This window comes from Dromiciops gliroides, chromosome 3 (assembly GCF_019393635.1).
Source record: "Dromiciops gliroides isolate mDroGli1 chromosome 3, mDroGli1.pri, whole genome shotgun sequence".
NCBI lineage: Eukaryota > Metazoa > Chordata > Mammalia > Microbiotheria > Microbiotheriidae > Dromiciops > Dromiciops gliroides.
The window spans coordinates 416,195,612-416,216,782 of record NC_057863.1 but is presented as its reverse complement, the minus strand read 5'-3'; the positions used below and the strand labels follow the sequence as shown (position 1 = coordinate 416,216,782).

At 37.6% G+C, this 21,171-nt stretch overlaps 1 protein-coding gene across 1 annotated transcript in view; it reads right to left on the bottom strand.

Annotated features, from left to right (window-relative positions):
• TMEFF2 (transmembrane protein with EGF like and two follistatin like domains 2) overlaps positions 1 to 18,960 on the bottom strand; it is a 310,630-nt gene extending 291,670 nt beyond the window's left edge. Inside the window, exons 1-3 of the mRNA XM_043997782.1 lie at positions 18,342 to 18,960; positions 15,910 to 16,019; positions 3,806 to 3,935 (exon numbers count right to left, since the gene is read on the bottom strand). Of these exons, the coding sequence (XP_043853717.1) occupies positions 3,806 to 3,935; positions 15,910 to 16,019; positions 18,342 to 18,513 (412 nt within the window). The 5' untranslated portion in view covers positions 18,514 to 18,960. The remainder of the gene's footprint in view (positions 1 to 3,805; positions 3,936 to 15,909; positions 16,020 to 18,341) is intronic.
• Positions 18,961 to 21,171: the final 2,211 nt, after the last annotated feature.

The following is a 21,171-nucleotide window of genomic DNA, read 5'->3' as shown; positions in this document are numbered from 1 at the left end:
GTACTATTTCTCAAGGGTTTAACTCCCATTTCTTTAAATGATGTTCAAATATACATTTCTTCATTTCTTTTGTGAACTCTACTGCTGTATTTCTAATTATCTGCTAAACATCTTCACTTGGATGTCCGAAGGTAACCTCATCATATCCAAACAAAACTTCTCATCCTTTCCTCTAAATACCCCTCCTTTCTTATCTATGGTGAAGACACCATTAATCTTCCAGTGACCCAGATTTGTAACCCAGAAGTCATCCTCTACTCTGGACACACCCTGATATTTAAATCACAGGTCATGCCTTGATTTGGTCTTCACAGTATCTCTTACATCCATCCCATTTTCTCAACTCATACTACTACCACCCTAATGCCACCCTCATCACTTCTCACTTAGATTATTGAAATAGCATCCTAATTGGTTTCCTTGCATCCCTCCTCTGGATTCCTCAAGTTCTTTTTCACTCTGTTACTAAATGGATATGCCTAAAGCACAGATCTTATCATACTACCTCCCTGTTTAAGAAGCTTCTGTGGCTCCCTAGTGTCTCAATAAAATAAGTTTCTTTCCTAATTACCTCAATAAAATATATTTCTATCCTAAATACCTGCACTTGACAATTAAAAATCTGAATCATCTTTCCAGGTTGGTTGCATATTATTCCATCTCATGTGTTTTATGCTTTGCACAAATATCCTATTTGCTGATTCCTGTAAATGACATTCCATTTTATATCTCTGTTCTTTTCCCCAAGCTGTACTCAATGTCTGGAATGCCCTCTCTCTTTACTTCCATGTTTTGGAACCACTCATTCTTTCTAAGACTCAACTCAAGAGATTCCTCCTACAAGAAATCTTTCCTGGTTTCCCTAGTTGTTAGGCATATCCCTGAAATTACTTTGTATTTATCTTGTACATATTAAATATTTACTTCTCTGTGTTTGTGCTATTTCCTTTTACAGAATGTAAGCCTCTTTACTATATTTATGTTTTTAGCACTTAGCATCATACCTGGTACATATTAAGTATTAAGTCAATGCTCTATTTATCTTTACAGGACAAAGGCTATTTCATTTTTTTTAGTATTTGTATCTCTAATGCATGACATGTAGCCCAGAACATAAGTAGGTGTTTACTAAATGCTTGCTAAATTGAGTAGAATGTGATGCTCTTGACTCATATTGAATTTTTAATATGAACAAAACACCAGATCATTTTTAAGGGAAACTGATATCTAGCCATGCCCTTTCCAACTTCATTTTTTTGTTTTGTTTGTTTGTTTTTGTTAAGTGGCTTCTTTTTTAGGCCCAAATGTAAGAATTGGCATTTAGCCCTATTAATGTGCTGTTGCCATCTTTTCCAATCATAACTTCTATCCAATATATTGGATCTCTCCTTATGTTTCACCTGATAATTTCATTAACGATTTTCCCCATTTCATAAATAAAAATGTTAAATAACATAAGACCCATACAGGAATATCTCCATTGGAAATCTCCCTTTGACATTTAGCCATTAACAAATATACTTTGGATTTTAACAAAATTACTAATGCATTTTGGTTTTCAAAATAAAACATTCCCAGCAACCACCCAAATAAAACTTATGAGGTACAAAAAGTAAATTACTGATGGTTTAGGCAAAGGAGGGTTATGTTCTTAAATTCTGAAAATATGGTATTAATATTGTCCTTGATATGTGACCACAGTTCACTGACTTTCCATCTTGTTTTTATTTACATTATTATTTTCATTGCATATATTGTTCTTTTGGCTTACTTCACTGTGTATCATAGAGGTTTTTCATATCTCTCTGATCACTATACTTTGGCTTCATTCATTCTCACAGTTCTGAATCTACTTAACTGAAATAGTGTCTAGCCTACATTTCTCAATCTTGTCTGCAAGGATTAAGGACTTAGTCAAATCCTTTGCACAAAAAAAAAAAGAAAAAAAATCTATGGGATGTATAGCTACTGCATTCCTCTGAAATCCTTTTTCAAGAAAGGAAGTGAAGGCCCCCTGCCTTTTAGCTCTTTCTTTTCTAGATGATCACTAGCCATCTTTTTAATAAAATGCTGAAAAATTGGCCAAAAATGAAAGACAAAAACATTGAATTAATATTTGTTCAATTCACTCTTCTCTCCTCTTCTTTCCTCCTCCTCCTCCTCTTCCTCCTCCTCTTCTTCTTCTTCTCCTTCTTCTCCTCCTCCTCCTCCTCCTCCTCCTCCTCCTCCTCCTCCTCCTCCTCCTCCTCCTCCTCCTCCTTCTCCTTCTCCTTCTCCTTCTTCTTCTTCTTCTTCTTCTTCTTCTTCTTCTTCTTCTTCTTCTTCTTCTTCTTCTTCTTCTTCTTCTTCTCTCTCTCTCTCTCTCTCTTTCTCTCTTTCTGTCTCCCTCCCTCCCTCCCTCCCCCATCTTCACAGGTAAATTATCTGCAAGATGGGGCCAATTGTATTAATCTATACCAGTCTAACTTTGATGAATATTATTTTTTTCTGCTGCTCTACAATATCAGAGGATCAAAGAAAGCTACAAATAATTAGCAGCTTAAGAAAGAATATAATAAACCAAGAAGGTGTTTTTCTACCTTCACTATCTTCTTTGCCACTATGACCAACTTCCACCTTGAACAAATAAACCCGTTCCTTTTTGTAGAAGTATCTGTTATTTTAGATGTTTTTCCATAGCAAAGAATTTTCCTGACAGTACTTTTATTAACACTGATTCTTAGACAAAGCCTTTGAAAATGCTCAGATCACTCAATCTCTCAGAAAGTAGCACAGCTCTTTTGAAAGACATTTCTTTCCTATTAGCTGCAACTATCACAGGGCACTGTGGTATGCCAATTTTTAATGTACTTTTTTATTGACTCCTTCATCCTAACCAAAAGGAAAAAAATACTACTTTAGTTTAAAGATTTCCTTCAACAACATAGGCTTTCTCATTCTCTTCTTTCAAGTTAACTTTTCTACCTGTACTTTTGGTCTGCACTAACAAAGTCAGAATACACACAAGGAAAACAGGAAGACCTTTGGTACATATTGTTTTCTTTTCATTTTTGGTGGGGCAATGAGAGTTAAGTGACTTGCCCAGGGTCACACAGCTAGTAAGTGTCAAGTGTCTGAGGCCGGATTTGAACTCAGGTCTTCCTGAATCCAGGGCTGGTGCTTTATCCACTGTGCCACCTAGCTGCCCTTCAGTACATATTAAGTCAGTTTTCCTACTCATTTCCTTTTCTGTAAACCATGGACAGTATAAGTAAAATGGTTTGTAGCCTCTAAGGTTAATTGTGCCAGGAAAGACAGATGACTTCAGAAATAATGTCCATCACCAACATATCCTTCAATAGATTCTGTCAGAAAGTGAGAGTCACATTGGGTGAACTTGACAAAGCAAGACAGACCTTCAATTCAGAGCCCATACCTAAGAAGCTACCATGATATGCAAATTCTTGTATTCTATTTCCTCTCGTTGACATAATGCTATTGTTCTAGACAGAAAAAATCTGTAGCAATCCCTTTCTGTACATCTGGCATCTGGCCAGTTCATCCAGGTTTCCAATTATATGTAATTTCTATTCATCTGTCTGAAGTACTTAAATGCTATATAACATATGTATTAAAAAACAAGAATAACTTTATGACAAATTTCTTCCTTCTTCCAGATTTAGTTTTTAAGTAACACACACACACACAAGAATTAAAGATGGATGAAGTACAGATACATAATTAATCATTTGGAATTAACATAATTAAAAAAACAAAAAATGTCTTTATGACATACAGCTTCAGGTAAATTTCTGGTTATACATACCTGTGGCACATGAGCCTTCTGACACCACAAGTATTTCACTCTGCTGTTTGCAAGCCGCCTGTCTCAAGTAACACTCATTCTGATAGGTATCCCCATTGGAACCACACACAGGCACATAGTCATTGTTACACTGAAGAATAGTTTAAAAAAAAAAAGGTTAGAATGCAGTGAGTAGTGAGATAAACACAATTTCATCCAAACAGTTAAATAGAAAAGACATTCTCCACATTGTTTTCAAGTCAGCTGTCCTTTTGAGTGATTTTTACTGATATCAAATAATTATTTAGTGCTTTAAGAAGCATAATTTTCAGCTATACAAAGAACATTCATTGTTTCAACAATTATTTATTAAGCAATTTCACGTACTTTTATTAAGTGATGAGACAGATCTAAAGAAAAAAAAATGGAGATGGACTTCTGTCCTCACAAAAGCGCAGAATATAGCAGGGAGAATATGATTTATAGACAAATCACTATTATATACAATAAAATATAATAAGTGCTATTAGAGAGTTATGAACATCATTTTATGGAAATGTGGATGAAGGAGAGATCAATTCTCAGGACGGAGAATCATAGGATTTTTTTTTTTGCAGGGCAATGGGGGTTAAGTGACTTTCCCAGGGTCACACAGATAGTAAGTGTCAAGTGTCTGAGGCCAGATTTGAACTCAGATCCTCCTGAATCCAGGGCCGGTGCTCTATCCACTGTACTACCTAGCTGCCCCAGAATCATAGGATTTTAGAATTTAAACTGGGAGGGACTTTAAACTGTCTATACCCCTTGACCCAGCAATGTCACTACTAGGTTTGCTTCCAAAGATGATTAGAGATAAAGGAAAATAGCCTATATGTTCTAAAATGTTGATAGCATCTCTCTTTGTCATGGCAAAGAGCTGGAAATTGCAGGATGCCCATCAATTGGAGAATGGCTGGACAAGTTCTGATGAATAATTACAATGGAATATTATTGTGCTATAAGAAATGATGAGCTCAATGATCTTCGAAAAACATGGAAAGATTTACTTGAAACAATGAAGAACAATGAATAGAACCAAGAAAACATTGTTGACAGTAAAAGCAATATTGTTTGTTTGTTTTTTTTTTGCAGGGCAATGAAGGTTACATGACTTGCCCAGGGTCACACAGTTAGTGTCAAGTGTCTGAGGCTGGATTTGAACGCAGGTCCTCCTGAATCCAAGGCCAGTGCTTTATCCGCTGTGCCATCTAGCTGCCCCTTAGCAATATTGTTTTAAGAATGACTTTGGGGGCACCTAGATAGCACAGTGGATAGAGCACAGGCAATGGAGTGAGGAGAACCTGAGTTCAAATCCGGCCTCAGACACTTAACACTTACTAGCTGTGTGACCCTGGGCAAGTCACTTAACCCCAATTGCCTCACCAAAAAAAAAAAAAGAATGACTTTGAGCAAATAAGTTATTTTGATCATAATAAATACCCAAATTAACCATAAAGGACATATGAAGAAAGTATCTGTATCCAGAGAAAGAACTGAGAAATAGAAGTATGTGGAGGAAAATTTCATATATGTGTGTGTGTGTATATATATGTATGTACCCACATACATTCATACACACATATATGCATATGCATAAAGGTGTGTATGTGCATATAGATATACATATATATTGCGTGTGTATCTATTTGTGCCCATCGCTAGGGCAGGGTGAGGGGAGAGAAGGAAAAAAAGATATTTACATGCTAACTTTGTTGCATATTTAAGAGGAATAGTAAGTTGTACGTAGTAGATTTGCAGTTTCATCTTTATATCATACTATACAATTAACTTTTCTTAAACTATATTATATAAATGTTTGTTTTATCCCATAAATTAAAAATAAAATAATTTTTTTAAAAAGAAAAAAAAGAAAACTGGGAGGGATGTTAATTACCAGCTATCTCACTTTACATTTCATATAACTGAGGAACAGATAGGTTAAGTGATTTGCTCAGAGTCACATACCTAGTGACTATCTGAAGCAGAACTGAAACCCATGTCTTCTAGGTGCAATACTGGCCTTATCCTTTGTAACTCTCATATTTAATTATTTAAGGCTTCTAGGAGGGGGACTCATTTCAACTAGATCTTGAATGATGGGTGTCATTTCAACAGCTAAAGATGAGTTGGATATGGAGATCATCACTAGGAAATGAGATGGCATCACTATATCATATTTTATCATCAAACCAGGACTACTGAGTATTAATGGTTGATTCAGTTATACTTAATTCAATGGGAAAAAAGAATTCATTTAAATTGACCAGTCAATTCAGGCAAGGTGAATAGACAAGGAGCTTGAAGCAGATATAGATGAAAAAATATTAGGTTCATTTTCTAGTTAGTTAACAAGAATTTATTAAGTGCTTTCTATGTGCCAGGTACTGTTCTAAGCACTGGGGATACAAGGAAGGGCAGTTTTTTTTTCTTGTGGCAATGAGAGAACTAGACTTGCTTGTGTTTGAATTCCAATTTTACAACTTTGTATATATATATATATATATATACATACACACATACATATATATGTACATACACACACACATATATATATGTATGTATGTATGTATGAAAGAGCTGTACTTGGGAGTTATGAAGACATGAGTTCAAATCCAGTTTCATATTTATGAGCTGTGTAATCATGAGCAAATCACTAAACCTGAGTATCAGTTTCTGCCCCCTCTTCTAAAATCAGAATAGTAATTCCTTATAATAATCTTCTCACAGTATTGTCATGATGGCAAAATTGAGTAAGTGCTTTGCAAACATATAACCATTATGGAAATACCAATTAAGTACTTATTATTTATAATTATTATAGATGTAAGTCCCTAGGCAGGTCATTTCAACTCTCTGGACCTCATTTTGCTCAACCATAAAATGAAAGTGTTAGACTCCATCAGAAGCTCTTAACATTTTTGTGATCTCTTTAGAGGTCTGGTGAGGTCTATGGACTGAATGAACCCTTCTCAGAATAGTGCATTTAAATGCATAAAACAATAATAGGATTACAAAGGAAGCCGATTATATTGAAATACAGTTAAAAAAATTCTTAGAAGTTCATATATCCCAGGTTAAGACCCCTGTTAGATGATCTCTAAAGTCTCTTTCAGTTCTAATTTTATAATTACTTTTTATCTACTACAATGCCCACCTGGGTCCTTAGAGGATAGTATGGGATAGTGTGTATTCATGCATCCTATATCTTTCTAAGTTTAAAGTGAAAAGCATTTTTTAAAAATCTGAAAGTTTTGATTCAATTTTAAATAATACTAAACATTTAAGAGTTATTACTTATTATAAACTTAATCATCAACAAACTGAAACCTATTCCTATTCAAAGAAGAAGTCAGATGAGCGTATTTGAAATGACAATTTTTTGTCACTTACTATTTTCTAAAGACATGCATATATGTATACTTAGTTTAACAAAATAGTAAAAAAATTCAAGGTATCAATAACTAAATATTTCCAAATATCCAAATATTTATTACGGGTGAGCTAAAATTTCCGATACTTAAATGTTCTACATATTTTTTTGGGAAGGCATTGTGTAGACATGACTGTGTAATATGGTGAAAAAAATATTGGATGTCTGGTAACTAGGGCTAAAGAGTCTAGTGCAGTCTCCTTTCTCTCTGAGCATGATGACATCATCTAACCTCTCTGAACCTCAGTCTCTTTATCTTTGAAATAGTAATAATGAGTCTTACACAACATACCTCAAAATACCACATAAGTGAGTTATGACTTTCATTTATAATAGCAAGGTGTGACATTTTAAGGAAAACAAGAAAATAACATGGCACCAATTGAAAACCAAAGCTTAGGATTCCAAATTATCAAATGCATATATTCTGTGGAAAACGGATAAGTTTTCTACTTGCTTATTTTTTAAAAGCCCCCTAAAACCTCTTTATAATGGAAATTAGGCAGCCCACAGGGCATTGTTATCATAAGATAATCACACTTGGAGGTATTAGAAATACTTGGCTGTGTCCTGTACTTGTTAATTATACCAGGGATATGATTATCCCATGATTATAATACTACTGATATGTCTCGTTGTTTATTTATAACAAAAATAATGATCAAGATGACTATTTGCAAATGATCACCTGTTTAAAACTAAGAAAAAAAATTAAAAGAAGTTTTAATCTACTCTGATTTTTTTATTCAAGGATCTGGATGTGTGATGCAATATCAATGCATAAATCATGTAAAATAAACCAAGAATATACTGATATGAGAATTTTGTAATCTACTTGCATAACAATGGTTATAAAAGGAAATTAAGACCGAACTATAACATATTTCAATTTACTTTAACACAAAAGTATGGAATATATACATACTCAATAACTGAGCAGAGGGATCCTTTTTAAATCCCTAAATGATATTTCTCCTCATAGCATATTTCTTTACAAATCTGGATTCATAACAAAAACTTTGCTATGATACTTCAGTATCATAAGGTAGCTAGATGTCTCAGTTAGCTAGAGCCCTAAGACTGGAGTCTGAAGACTTCAATTCATATCCAGCCTCAGATATGTACAAAGTGTATGACCCCGAGCATGTCACTTTAAGCACTGTCTGCCTTGGTTTTCTCAACTATAAAATGGGTTAACAGTAGCATCTACCTTCGAGGGTTGTTGTATAAGCACTTAGCACAGTGCCTGGTGAATAGAAGGTGCTTTAAAATGTTTTTTTCTCTTCCTTCCCTCCCTCCTCCCTTCCTTCTTTGTTTCCTTCTTTTATTTCTTCCCTGCCTGTCTTCTTTCTTTCATGTGAAGAATGTACTACTCTTCAGTATAAAATTTTAGGGTGAATCAGCAAAGAAATTAAATGATGGTATAAAAACTAACTTTTCTTAAGATGGTAACAAAGTTTTCTCCCATCATGCCTAGCAATGCAAACTGATGTGTAAATTTTAAAAAATCATTTTTAAGTCACAACCTATGTATTGTAATATATCCTCTAAAAGGGATCTTCTTTCATGGTGTCCACACTGATGATCAGAATTTGTCTTATCCCATATTTAGGTTTATAAATATTAGTGGAAGAGGCCAAATGGTAAAAATCATTTTTCTATAGACCTACCATTTTATATATGTTTCAGATCTGATACAGTTAGGCTTTATGTAGGGCAAAGCCTATTCTATAAGTGGCTCTGACCTCTCTGAAGGATTGTTTCCAGAACACTATTTCCTACACTGCTATCCTTTTTCTCTTTCTTTTTCTTTAATTTAGACAAAATGATGATTGTATAATACAAGGCTATAGAGCCAGAGGAGGTAAGGTAGTCTGCATTTGAAATAATTCATTAAATTCTGGGATGCCATATTCTATAAAGCTAGGTGGTACAATGGATAAAACACTGGCCCTGAAGTCATGAGGACATGAGTTCAAATCTTAGCTCAGACACTTAATAGCTGTGTGACCCTAGGAAAGTCACTTAACCCCAATTGCCTTAAACATATGAGACCATATCCACTAGTCTTTATATGTATCTTGCCACTGGACCCAGATGGATCTGGAGGAGAGAGCTGAGGTTAGTGACCTTGCATAGACCTCATTGACTTAAATCCAATTAATTGCAAATCATGACAACTGTCATGGTCCTCTTCAATAATGAAGTACAAGGGACAGCTAGGTGGTGCAGGAGGTAGAGCACTGGCCCTGGAGTCAGGAGGACCTGAGTTCAAATCTGGCTTCAGACACTTAACACTTACTAGCTGTGTGACCTTGGGCAAGTCACTTAACCCCAACTGCCTCACCAAAAAAAAAAAATCAATAATTAAGTACAAACAACAATATTTCTAAACCAGAGAGCATGGCATCCAGGTTCTTGATGATGAAGGAGGGTGAGATCATACCATATAAGTATCTTACTAGATTACAAAAGAGAAGACTTTTTGGGTTGGTGGGCAGGGTTATAACAGTTATTGAGGTTTTTAGAAGATGTCATGTGAAAGAGGAAATGGATTTAGTCTACATGGACACAAAGGATAGAACCACATTTCAAATTATATGGAAGTGAAGTAAATCTGGATATAAAGAAAAAAATAAGTTTCTTTTTTTCAAAAGTTGACTGGACTGCCTCTGGACATGATAGGTCCTTCCTTAAATCTTCAAGAAGAGGCTGGATGATAATTTATAAGGGATGGGATAGAGTAGACTCTTGTTCAGTTGGGCACAAGTTGGCCATTTTGGCTGCTAATGTCCCTTCAAATTCTCATTTTCTGTAATTCTATAAGAAAGCCAGGCATATGCAGATGAATTTTCTGATCCCAGAGCTAGGGGAAAACTTAAGGAAGAGAGGCAACAGAAGATCAGTAGAAGTTAAACAGAACCTTGCAAATCTTACAGTGGCAAATAAATTTGGGGTAGGGGAGATAGGAAAGAGACATTAATAGGGGAGATGGGACTGCTCTTGCGCTTGTATAATTCTCTAGCTCTGAATACAATATTTTGTGAAATAGATTTTGATGAAAGATTTGGTCACAGATCATCTATAATTCCACTGTTGACCTTTCCATCAACTTCAATGGACTGGAATAAAGTAGAGCTTATGGATGGAAGGGTTATTTGTTTTCTTTGACTAAGTTCTTGATCACAATTCTAATAAGCATTTTAAAACACCCAGGTAAACCGCTAAAATGCCATATGCCATTTTTGAGTAATATAAGCCAAATTATGCGTCGTGCTAAAAACCCAAGCTACTAAGTTCCTTGTGAAGCCAAAAGAGAGATTTGTATGGAGTAGAGAAAAATTTAGAGTAGATTATCATCACAATAATTTTGGCACCTAATAACTCACTCTATTCATAATCACTAATATGACTAACAGAAAGAAGAATCATGATTCAGATATTACAGTCCTGAGATGGGAGGCCAAGTAGGCCCTGTTTTCTTTTTTTGGTTAAATCTAACATTTGGAATTGTAGAGTTTTTTTTCAATGCATAAAGCAGAGGTTATTAACTTGGGATTTAATACCAAACTCCTAAAGAGTCAATGAATAGATTTCTGGGAGATGGTCAACTTGGAATTTTTAATATTTTGATAACTATTTCAATATGCTTTCTTTCTGCTGAGAAGGGCAACAAATTGCCAATGGTTTTCATGACTCAAAAGAGCTAAGAATTCATGGCCTAAAGAAATCTTAAAGGTAATGAAGTCAAACACTAACATTTTTACAGATGAGGGAACAGAGGCCCACAGAGCTATAATTCTTTTTTCAAAATCAGAAAACAAGCAGGAAGCAAAGTTAGACAAAGAATCCTAATTTCCTAACTCTTATTTAAATAACGTTATGCTGTCCTAAAAATATCTGACCCTGAATAAATTGTTCAGCAATTAAGTATTTCACAATTTGCTGTCTTCAGTTTCTCCCTTTAAAATGGGAAGATCCCTATTTTCTCTATGTCTCAAGAAAATTTTAGAAGTTAATGAAGTTACATTTTCCAAGCTCTTTGAAATCCTTCAATGAACAGGTCTCTACTTCATGGAATTTAAATAGCTCACTAACATCATTTCAAAATGGAATTCTTTAAAAAAAAAATAAGGAGATGAAAGGTTGGTATGATTCTCTCCTGCTTGTAAACAGGAGAGTTGTTGTGGCAAATTGTGCCAATATTATTTGAAGAGTTTGTTTCCATAAGCCTGTGAACTTACCTAGTAACTCAATATCTTTTGAAATAAAATACAATTCTCTTAGAATGTTTTTCATCATCTGTCTGCTATATTTTTTTCCTTCTTTCATTTCCCTAATTATTATCTTAATAGGTGAAAATAAAGGAAGCAATGTCAAGAAAGGAAGAATCAATTAGATGACCCACAAACATATGGTGGCATTTGCTCTTCTTCAAATAAAAACATAATTTGCCTGGGAGAGAGACATTTCAAATGGCTTATTGTTCACATGGATAGACAAGGATTATTTCTATTTGTGTTTCCAAAATGTTTATATTCATTAAAATCGACTAGCTAGATAAAAAATTCCTTATGCAATTTATGTATTCTCGGGTCTTATATGCTGGTTGTCAAAGAGTTAGATAAATAATGACTTAGTGGGTTCCTAGTATGTTTCTATTCCAATGTAGGGATTAGGGGGTGGGGGGGGAAGCCTGGCCATTGAATTCTGTCATCTCACATTTTGTATTTATTAATTGCTTGAGTATATATAAAATAAAATGGCATGCCTCTACCAATATTAGAAAAGTTCACCCTTTAATGTGAAAGTACATAGAACTCAAACATACCTTTTTGAATGGAAATATTTAGCATTGCGAGTTATGAAAATATTTAAATTAACTTCAAATCAAATGACAACTAAAAGGATAAACTCTACTCTGACAGAATCAGAGAAGGATACAGTTATATACTTAGTGACATTTGGGGATAAACATGACTTGTGGGCAGTGTATGATGCTAGATTTTTTTCTGTTCATCTTATTTTGTAATATGAGACTGACCAATGCATTCAGGTGTGTTCAGTCTTGTTTGACTCTTTGTGACTCCATTTAGTATTTTCTTGGCAATGATACTGGAGTGGTTTGCCAGTTCCTTCTCCAGCTTATATTACACATGAGGAAACTTGAGGCAAACAAGACTAAGTGACTTGCCCGAGGTCACACATCAAGTATTTAAGGCCAAATTTGAACTCAGGAAGATGAATATTCCTGACTCCAGGCCTGATGCTCAACTGTGCAACCTAGCTGCCCTATAGGAAAGTATATTGTAATAATCAAAACCTCTCTGCACTAAGGTACTGCAAAATGTATAACTTTTAAATACAAGGTTGTCAGCCTTGGGAAGTTCTATAGAGTTGGGAGAATATGAAAATGATGCTAAAGGTTCTATCTTATTAAAATAATTTGTATTGCTTTTATTTTGTTGAGAGGTGATTTAACTGGTGTAGGGAGCTCTCTATTTAAGAACCTTTCTCTGAGAGTGTAGACCAGCCACTTTTAGTGCTACAGAGTTTCCTGGTAGCACTGAAACTTTACGTAATTTATCCAGAGTCACCTAGGCAGTCTGTGTCAGAGACAGAATCTGATCCCAGGTCATTCTGCGTTTGAGCAAACTCTCTAGTCAATACCCCATTCAACTACCCTTTAAATTGCTTTAGTTGTTAAGATTTTTCTTGAGTGAAATTTTACAATTGGGAGTCTTGAGTTTGTTTTGATAATGGAATGGACTAAGTCTTTATTAAGTGTTGACTACGTACCAGGCACTGCTAAGCTGCACATGAGCTTAAGATTCTAATTTAATGCTGTGAGCAAAACATTCTCTTAGTACTTATTCACAGCTTTTTCTCTGAAATCTTTCTTTTAGCCAGTCACATTATATTTCTCTATTAAGAAGGGAACAATTTGTACTCACATTTAAAAAAAAAAAACCCAACACCAGACATACAGGAAAAATTACAACTATTAGCCAGCTCTCAGAGGAATGAAGGAAAGGAACATGGCTTTAGTGAAGGCCTACTATGTGCCAGGCATTGTGCTAAGCCCTTTACAAAATAATCTTATTTGTTCCTTTCAACAGATTTAGGAGGTAGGTACTAGTATTATCCCCATTTTACAGTTGAGGAAATTGAGGCAGTTAGAAACTTAGCATCGCACAGCTAATAAGTATCAGAAATGGCCAGCCAGAAGTTTTAAACAGCATACAGGAAAATAAATTTTCAGCCCTTTACTTTGGATGATAGTAGAAGGACCAAACAAATATAAACTAATTACATTTAGGAGAAATCTTGAGAAAGTAGAGATGAGTAGGAAACAACAGAATTTGGAATGATACAAGCATTGCTTAAAATATGCTATTATCTTATCTGCAACAAGTATTAAACAAGCTTAAAGCCTTGATCACCATGTAACTTTTGCCATGCTATAATATTGATTTGTTGCTGAGTCTGTATTTTCAACTTCAGAGTTGTTTCCTCCTGTCAGACTGACCTTTGATCATAGCAAAGCAATAAATAGAGTTCTATACCATGCAGAGAATTTGAAATAATAGAAGCGCCAAGAGGTGTCAAATTACATTTTGATCTCAAATTCAGTTTATCAATCTAAAAAGAACCTTTCTCCCAATTATGTTCAATGAGACACAATGGAATGACCAATAGTTTATAAAACAATGAACAAAGTGAACTTAACTTCCTATCTGTTTTACTTAAATTCATAATAAGTATTTATAATAGCTCATCAAATGTTATTCCCAGCAACATTGTTTACATTCACACAACCTTCCTAGAATGAAGAACTAGTCTACATTCTATTTTACTAAAGCTTATCCATTTATATATTCCCTAGATACCCTCTTTCTTTGAATAAAGAACTCTGACTGTAAAGTATATTAGTCTCGGTTCATTTTCTACAGCTGATTGGTCTATTTTTAATTGCCTGTGGCTGCCACAGGATCGAAGTATGGGTACCCCAAACTGAAAAAGGTAAAAAAGAGCAAACCATTTGTTACCCATTGACTTTTCCAAGGTTTTTCAAATAAATTAACTCATCCTGGAATGTTAGAAAATGGGAAATTCTGTCTCTCATGTAGATTATTCAAAGAAGCTAAATATGTGGTCTTGAGCAGTATGATATCTCAAGGATACATGCATTATATGCACACACTTATTGATGACCAATATTACTATTGGTTTCTCTTCTACTATAATATTGTCTAAATGTCAGTGGTCAGGTCTCACCGATACTTGCCCACCAGGAGGTGGTGCACTTTGCAAATGTCAATAGCTGTATGTTGTGTTCTTGGGGGAGAAAAGCTTTTAGCTTATTTGAATGTCATTTTGAATTAAGTGTGAAATTTCTTAATGTTTCTCAAATAGAAATGGAATTAAATTTCAATACTTTTTGATTCAGCAATCCTAATACTCTAGTATTACAGACTGAATATTGGAATTAGGAAAGCTAGACTAAGTTTTTATTCAGACATTGTCTAGTTATGTGACCTAGGGCAACTAAATTAATATCTTTGGGACTCAGCTTCTTTATATATAAGATAAAGATGTTGAGCTAAACCATAGTCTGGGTTCCCTCTAAAATCTTATGATGTTCTATGAATTTGCACTTGATCATTTTCAAATTTTTTCATTTTTCTTTATTAAAGTTTAAAAAAAATTTTTTTGCAATATTGGAAAAGTTTTTCTTAAAGCTTCATTCATATGTCTGTGCCTTATGACATGGCAAGTTGAAAGATAGCTTTTGAGAATGTTAAAATACCATAGTTCTCTGGGGGTAAAAAGTAGGATTGTTTAAGTGATAGCAGTCTATCTGTCTGTCTATCTATCTGTCTATCTATCTATCTATCTATCTATCTATCTATCTATCTATCTATCTATCTATCTATCTGTATGTCAAATATATGTATACATACATGTACACTCATACATACATATAAATATTTTAATAGCAAAATTGGATGGTATCATTTATATGAACAAAAGAAAGTTGGAAAGTGACCACAAAGATGAATAAGAATTGAGTGTATCCAACCTTTCAACATTTTTGACTTGGAGCAGTAAGCAAAGTACAGCTCTTTTCTCTTGGGGAAATATGTGCCCTTTTGGATTCCCTGTAGTTAGCATTAAACTGAATGAAAATCTACCTATCCCGAAACTTAAAACATTGATAAAAGTTTCTAATAAAGGATAATGCATTATTTTCATGATTTAAGAAGAGGATGCCTACTTAATTGTCAAAGGCACTTTTTAAGGAACATTGAAAACAAATTAACTAGGTGAAAGATCTGGGACAATGAAAGCTGAGAACACTAAGCCATTTTGATATCACCTAAGACTAGGTAAAAAGGCACAAAAGCTTAATCTTGCTTTAACATTACAGAAGCACGAGCTGAATCTTTGTATCTAAAGGACATTTATAGCTACAACAACTGCATTTTTTTTCCAGGAGACCTATGTCTTCTTGACATCAGCTAAGCTTTTTCACTTGGTGCCAGATTTCCCACCTAATATGCAGAATTACAATTTGCCAAGTGCTGGGTTGTAAAGGAAGTTCCCTATTTTGAATTATTGATGAATTGAAATATGAAAATGCCAGATTTCTTACCTTGAACTGACAGACACAAGTCACACTGTCTCCAATTCTTAAACACTCCCCATCAAATTTACAGGTATTGGTGTCACAAAGGAAAAGATCATTTTCTCTGTCATCATAACCTTAAATTTAAAGAGAACAACATTCAAATTCAAGTCACGGGAAAAATAATTCAATAGCTTTTTTAATAACAAAAATGATATATTTAAGGTTTTAAAAAAGTTCCTGCCCCACCTCCGCTTAATGACCACTGGCATATCATACAAAAGATATTTGTCATACACAAATTTGACTTTAATTACTAATACTGTTTTCTGGTTTTCAGATATCCTTTCCATTCTCTTTTTCTCCTCATATACCTACTTTGATGTCTGATTTTATTTTGGGATTGGAATAGAAAATCCTACTTATTCCTTTGCCCTACCATTCCTAAATTAAGTAGACATAAAAGTCCATAGTTTTGGTGAAGGTTAGTCTTTTGATTCAAGGTCTTAACTCCTTTTTTGGAATTCCTCCAGACAATGAGGAAACAAAGCCCCAATAATAAAGATAAACAGGCACAGTGTTTTCTGTGATGGTCTGTCTCATTCAAATGAAGATTGATTACCTCTAAGTTAACAGGAGAGGTGCCAGGTTCTTCACAAGCTGCTGAGAAAACCAGCTCTCTCCCTTTAGTTCCTATAGACATACTAACAGATCTGGCTAAAGATGCAGGTCTTGAGTGCCAACACCAATTCTGTATTTCAGCTAGTTGTTATTCTTTCTCAACATTATAATTAGATATTAAACAAAACAATTTTTTTGGAGTTCAGACCTATTAAGAGTGAATCCTACTGATTCTTGAGGTTTGTTTAGTGGTCCTATAATGCTATGTATTAAAAGTGAAAAGGCAAATGAACAATGGAACTTATTCTTTGTAGAATCACAATTAGACACATCTAATACAAAGAGAAGTTAAAGGGAATACTTCCAAGGTTTGTTCAAATGCCTTATTTAGACATTGATAAAACATCAAAAAGGCATGGCTTGCTGACCCAAATGTCAGCCCTCAGCAAAGGTCAAATTTACTTTATGAATGATAAATTACTGTGGAAATCTTACTCTTTTTTTGTATCTTGTTTTTTATATCACTAATGGCCAACTATCCTCAATTCTTTCAGACTCTGGGTTTACGTTACTAATCTCTCTACATTTGATATACTAACTACTAAAGCCAACATCCATCTAAGAACAAGACTTAACTAAGAGTTAGAGACTTAGTTATGCTTAATAATGTTTACAAGAAGATTAAAACATGCATTTATTACAATGAAGTGCAATTAATCATTCAGAAAAAAATACACAAACATATACTAAAGCAAAGGGTTTAACAATGCCTTTGAAATAACATAAGATAATCATATAATAATGCCGAAAAATAGTGCTGAATAAAAATTCTGAAAATACAAAGCAGATTTATGAGGGCAGTGACTTCTAATTCCAGTCTTTTCCTTATTTAATTGATAGGTGACATGAAGAATTTAGTATAAAAGGAAGGGAGGGGACCTGATTAAATCCCATGGAATTTAAGCAACTGAGGTACCAGCACCAGGATGTTTCTTTTGGGTCTTGCCCTCTGCCTTACTTGTAGCTATCCTTGCAATTGTTTGTGTGTGTGTGTGTGTGTGTGTGTGCGCGCGCGCGCGCGCGCGTGTGCCTGTGCCTGTGTGTGCCAAACACCAGCCTGAGAGACACTGTATATTTATTCTCTTAACTTCCCTCTGGCAACTACAGGTTTCAGCGTGAACCAATAGATTTTTGGGGGGGGGGGGGCGAGAAACTAAGTCTTTCCAAACCGAGGCAAAAAGGTGAGGGGAGGGGAGAGGTGAAGGGGTGATGAGAAGATCATTTATTGAAAATCTTTTCTGATCATCAGATACTGGGTCCTAAACCAAAGACCAGCACATCCTCCTTGCACTTCTGCAGGGGATCAGCGGTTCTCAAAGAGTCACAGTATGATTTATTACTGTCTCTCTCCCAAAGTTATTTGACTCGTCCTGTAGCTTTACTTTTTTCATGGTGGAAAGGGGATATGTGAGTATGACACAATGGAATTGTGGTGGATTCCGTGAATACACAGAATTTTCCCGTCGGCTTCTCTGAAAAGACTGTTCAGTTAAAATTGAAGTGTTGAGCTGAGAGCACTCATTCACATACAGAACACTTTCCGTCCTCATTTTCCAACACTATCTTATGCACCCCCCCGCCAATTGAACAAAAGCTAGATAAGCTCTTGGTGGTGCGAAGAAACGAGCTATAGGGGGTTTGAGAAGGTGGAAGAAAAGAATAGAGGGAGGGGTGAGTGGGGCGAATGTTGAGGATGACGCTTACCCCGCACCCCCAAGCCCCCCACCGCACCTTCTCTAGTAAAGAAACGGTTTGAGGACATTTGCTTTGTAGCTTACCAGAACAGTTCCAGCCGGTAGGCGTTTGACAGTCACTTAAGGAGGTAGGGAAAGCTGCAAGTTTCACGGGCCGGGCAATGATGAGTAACATCACTGGTAGCAGCAGCAGCCAGCAAAAGCCATCGCAAAGTGTCCAGCTGCTACACTGCCGCGGGGATTCCCAGAGCACCATGACTAGTTCACTCAACTCTGCAGCTGCAAAAAGGCTCTCCCCAAAACCAAAGGATTGCTGGGTCCGGGGACGGAGCTACTGAGCATCCCGGGGCCCCAGGCAACAGCAGCGACGGGAGCAGTGACAGCGGCAGCAGCAGCACCCGGCGTGAAAGCAGCCAAGCCCTCGCATGATCCTGAGAGTTTCAGCAACATCCAGCGACCCAGCTCAGCCCAGGGCGCGAGAGGGTCGTCCGGGGAGGCGCAGCAAAGATGCAGGCAGCCACTGCCATAGGGCAAGGCTCTCCGGAAAGGAGGAGAGGAGGGAGGCGGGATACAGGACCAGGAGAAGGAGGAGGGAGACAGTAAGGCTGAAGAAGAAGAGAGCAAGAGCTAGAAGGAGCAAAGAGAGTCAGTCACCGCGCTCCGCAGCCCAGCAGCCGCCTCTCCCGCTCTGCCGCCCGCATCCCTTTGGCGTGGGGGAAGCAGCAGGTCCTCAGCCCGCCTGGGATCACGTGGGAGGAGGCAACCGGCCCCTGATTGGCGAAGCGGGATGCAGGTCCCGGGAGGGAGGGGTCGGCTGGGAGGCGGAGGGAAGGAGGAGGAGGAAGAGGAGGAGGAGGCGGCGGCGGCGGCAGATGCCACAGACTGACTTGTGCGGTGCTGGCCGGCAGGTTGAGAAGCCTAGGACTTTGCCCAAGCGAGGACTCGCGGTGTTTGGAGGACCACGGTGCAATTGTGTTTCTCCCTTATCCCCCAGGCTGGCTTCCTACTCCCTTCTTCCCACGCGCAAGCCCCAACCGGCTCCCAATGCAGCGCCCTGCCACCCTCTCTGGTGACCCTGGTCGGCCTTCGCCCCGCACCTCCGGGTGGTGTCTCTCTGAGTCAGCTAGAGTGGGGACGTAGGTGGTTTGATGGTGACCACCGCAGTGGGGAGAGTGAAGGGGAAAGAGCGGAGCTAATCTGCTGGAGGCTTGCACTCAAGTGTTCTGACTGATGGGGTTTGGGAACAGGCTGGAGGGTTGGAATAGAACAGTGTGATGCTGCCTCTCCGTGGGCGCTGAAAGGGGACAGTGGCTCCCTAGGGCGGGTGGAGGGATCTGGGAGGAGAAGAACAGATCTGTCCCGATTGGGGCAGTGGTTTCCTCGTGAGTCTGCAATGTTGCGGATGCTTCCAAGGCTGGCGGGACCATACTGTTCGCTCTTTCCCTACCTCCCTCCTTCCATCTCTCTCTCCCTCTTCCTTCCTTCTTTCCTGTCTTCTTCCCTCTCCTCCCCCCACTTCCATCCCCATCTCGCTCCCCCAGCCAACCCAGACAGAGCCCGGGCGAAGCAAAGGTTCCCCACCCACATACGCTTTTCTCAAGTCAGGAGGAGCTACGGGAAGCTGATTTATCCGTCCATCTGTGAGGTGGTGGCAAACAGTCAGAAGGTCAGATTTGGCCCGAACAAGTAGGCAGGGGAATAAAAGAGAGAGAAGCCAGGAGGAATCGAGGCCCCTCCAGAAAAGCAACGGGTGGGCGTTCACAGTGCCGCAACAGTGAAGCGGCTGACCGGGAAATGCAGGTTCACCGTGGCATGCCGGGCGGGTTTTACCCTCAAACGTTTAACGCAGATCTGGTACTTGGATCATGCCAGTTACCTGAGGGATGTGAGGATGTAAAACTCTGCAGGAGCCTCTCTGTATTTGCCTCTTTCTCTCTCTCCAGCAGGCGAGTTGCAAACGGGGCTGCCAGGATCCGCCTTTCGCCTGCTGCATTCTTCACAGTTACACACTTTTGTGCCTTAATGGCATTTTAGTTGATAGTAACTGGACTGTGCTGTTACTAGAGAGCTTTCCGGGACACGAGCCCCTTTCCATTTTGACCTGGTCTTTATTGCTTTTACAATATTTGACGCATCAGATCAGGAAAAGTGCCCCCCCCCCCGCCCTTCTCTCTCTTTTCCCTTCTCTTTGTAACGGGTTTAGTGATTATTCAGACAAAGCTCTCTTCACTTCTATCCCAAGTCCTGTATTTAGAAGGGGATTGTTTTTGTTTGTTTGTTTGTTTGTTTTGTTTTTTTTTTACAGCAAGGCAGGTAATTAGGTTCCATTTCTAGTCACAAAAAGGGTGACACCAACATACTTATTCTTCGAACAACCCCGTCCCTAGCAGCCACCATCAGAAAACAAATTGTGTTAGAGCTCTCCTTTTAAGTACCTTAACCTGCGACCTCCTCCCACTCCCTTGCTTTCTAACTTCTCCTTTGAGAGACTTGGTCGTGCAGCACCTTGTTGTCTCAAAGAAATCCAAAATTTTCCTACTATGTGAAACCCATCCTATTAGCTTACAGCCCCGCCTCTGCCTCAACACATATATGCACCCCCACCCCCAAACAACCCTCATCCGCTCCCTTGCTCTGCACCCTTCCCCAAGGATGTCTGAATTACACAGTGACTCTCAATCCTGGCAATTAAGCTGCGGATCCTCACATTCTGGTCTGTGGCATCTCTCTCCTTACCGAAAAAGACTCCATTAAAACAAATCAATCTGACCAGACGTTGGAGGCATCAGAAAAGCGGCTTCTAGATGTAGCAGCTAAATCCTTTAAGGAGGAATGCCCATTAGATAGAACTGCCATCGGATATTGCAAAAGCACGGAATCAGAGATCTTGCCTTCTGCTGCATGCAGCCTTTTA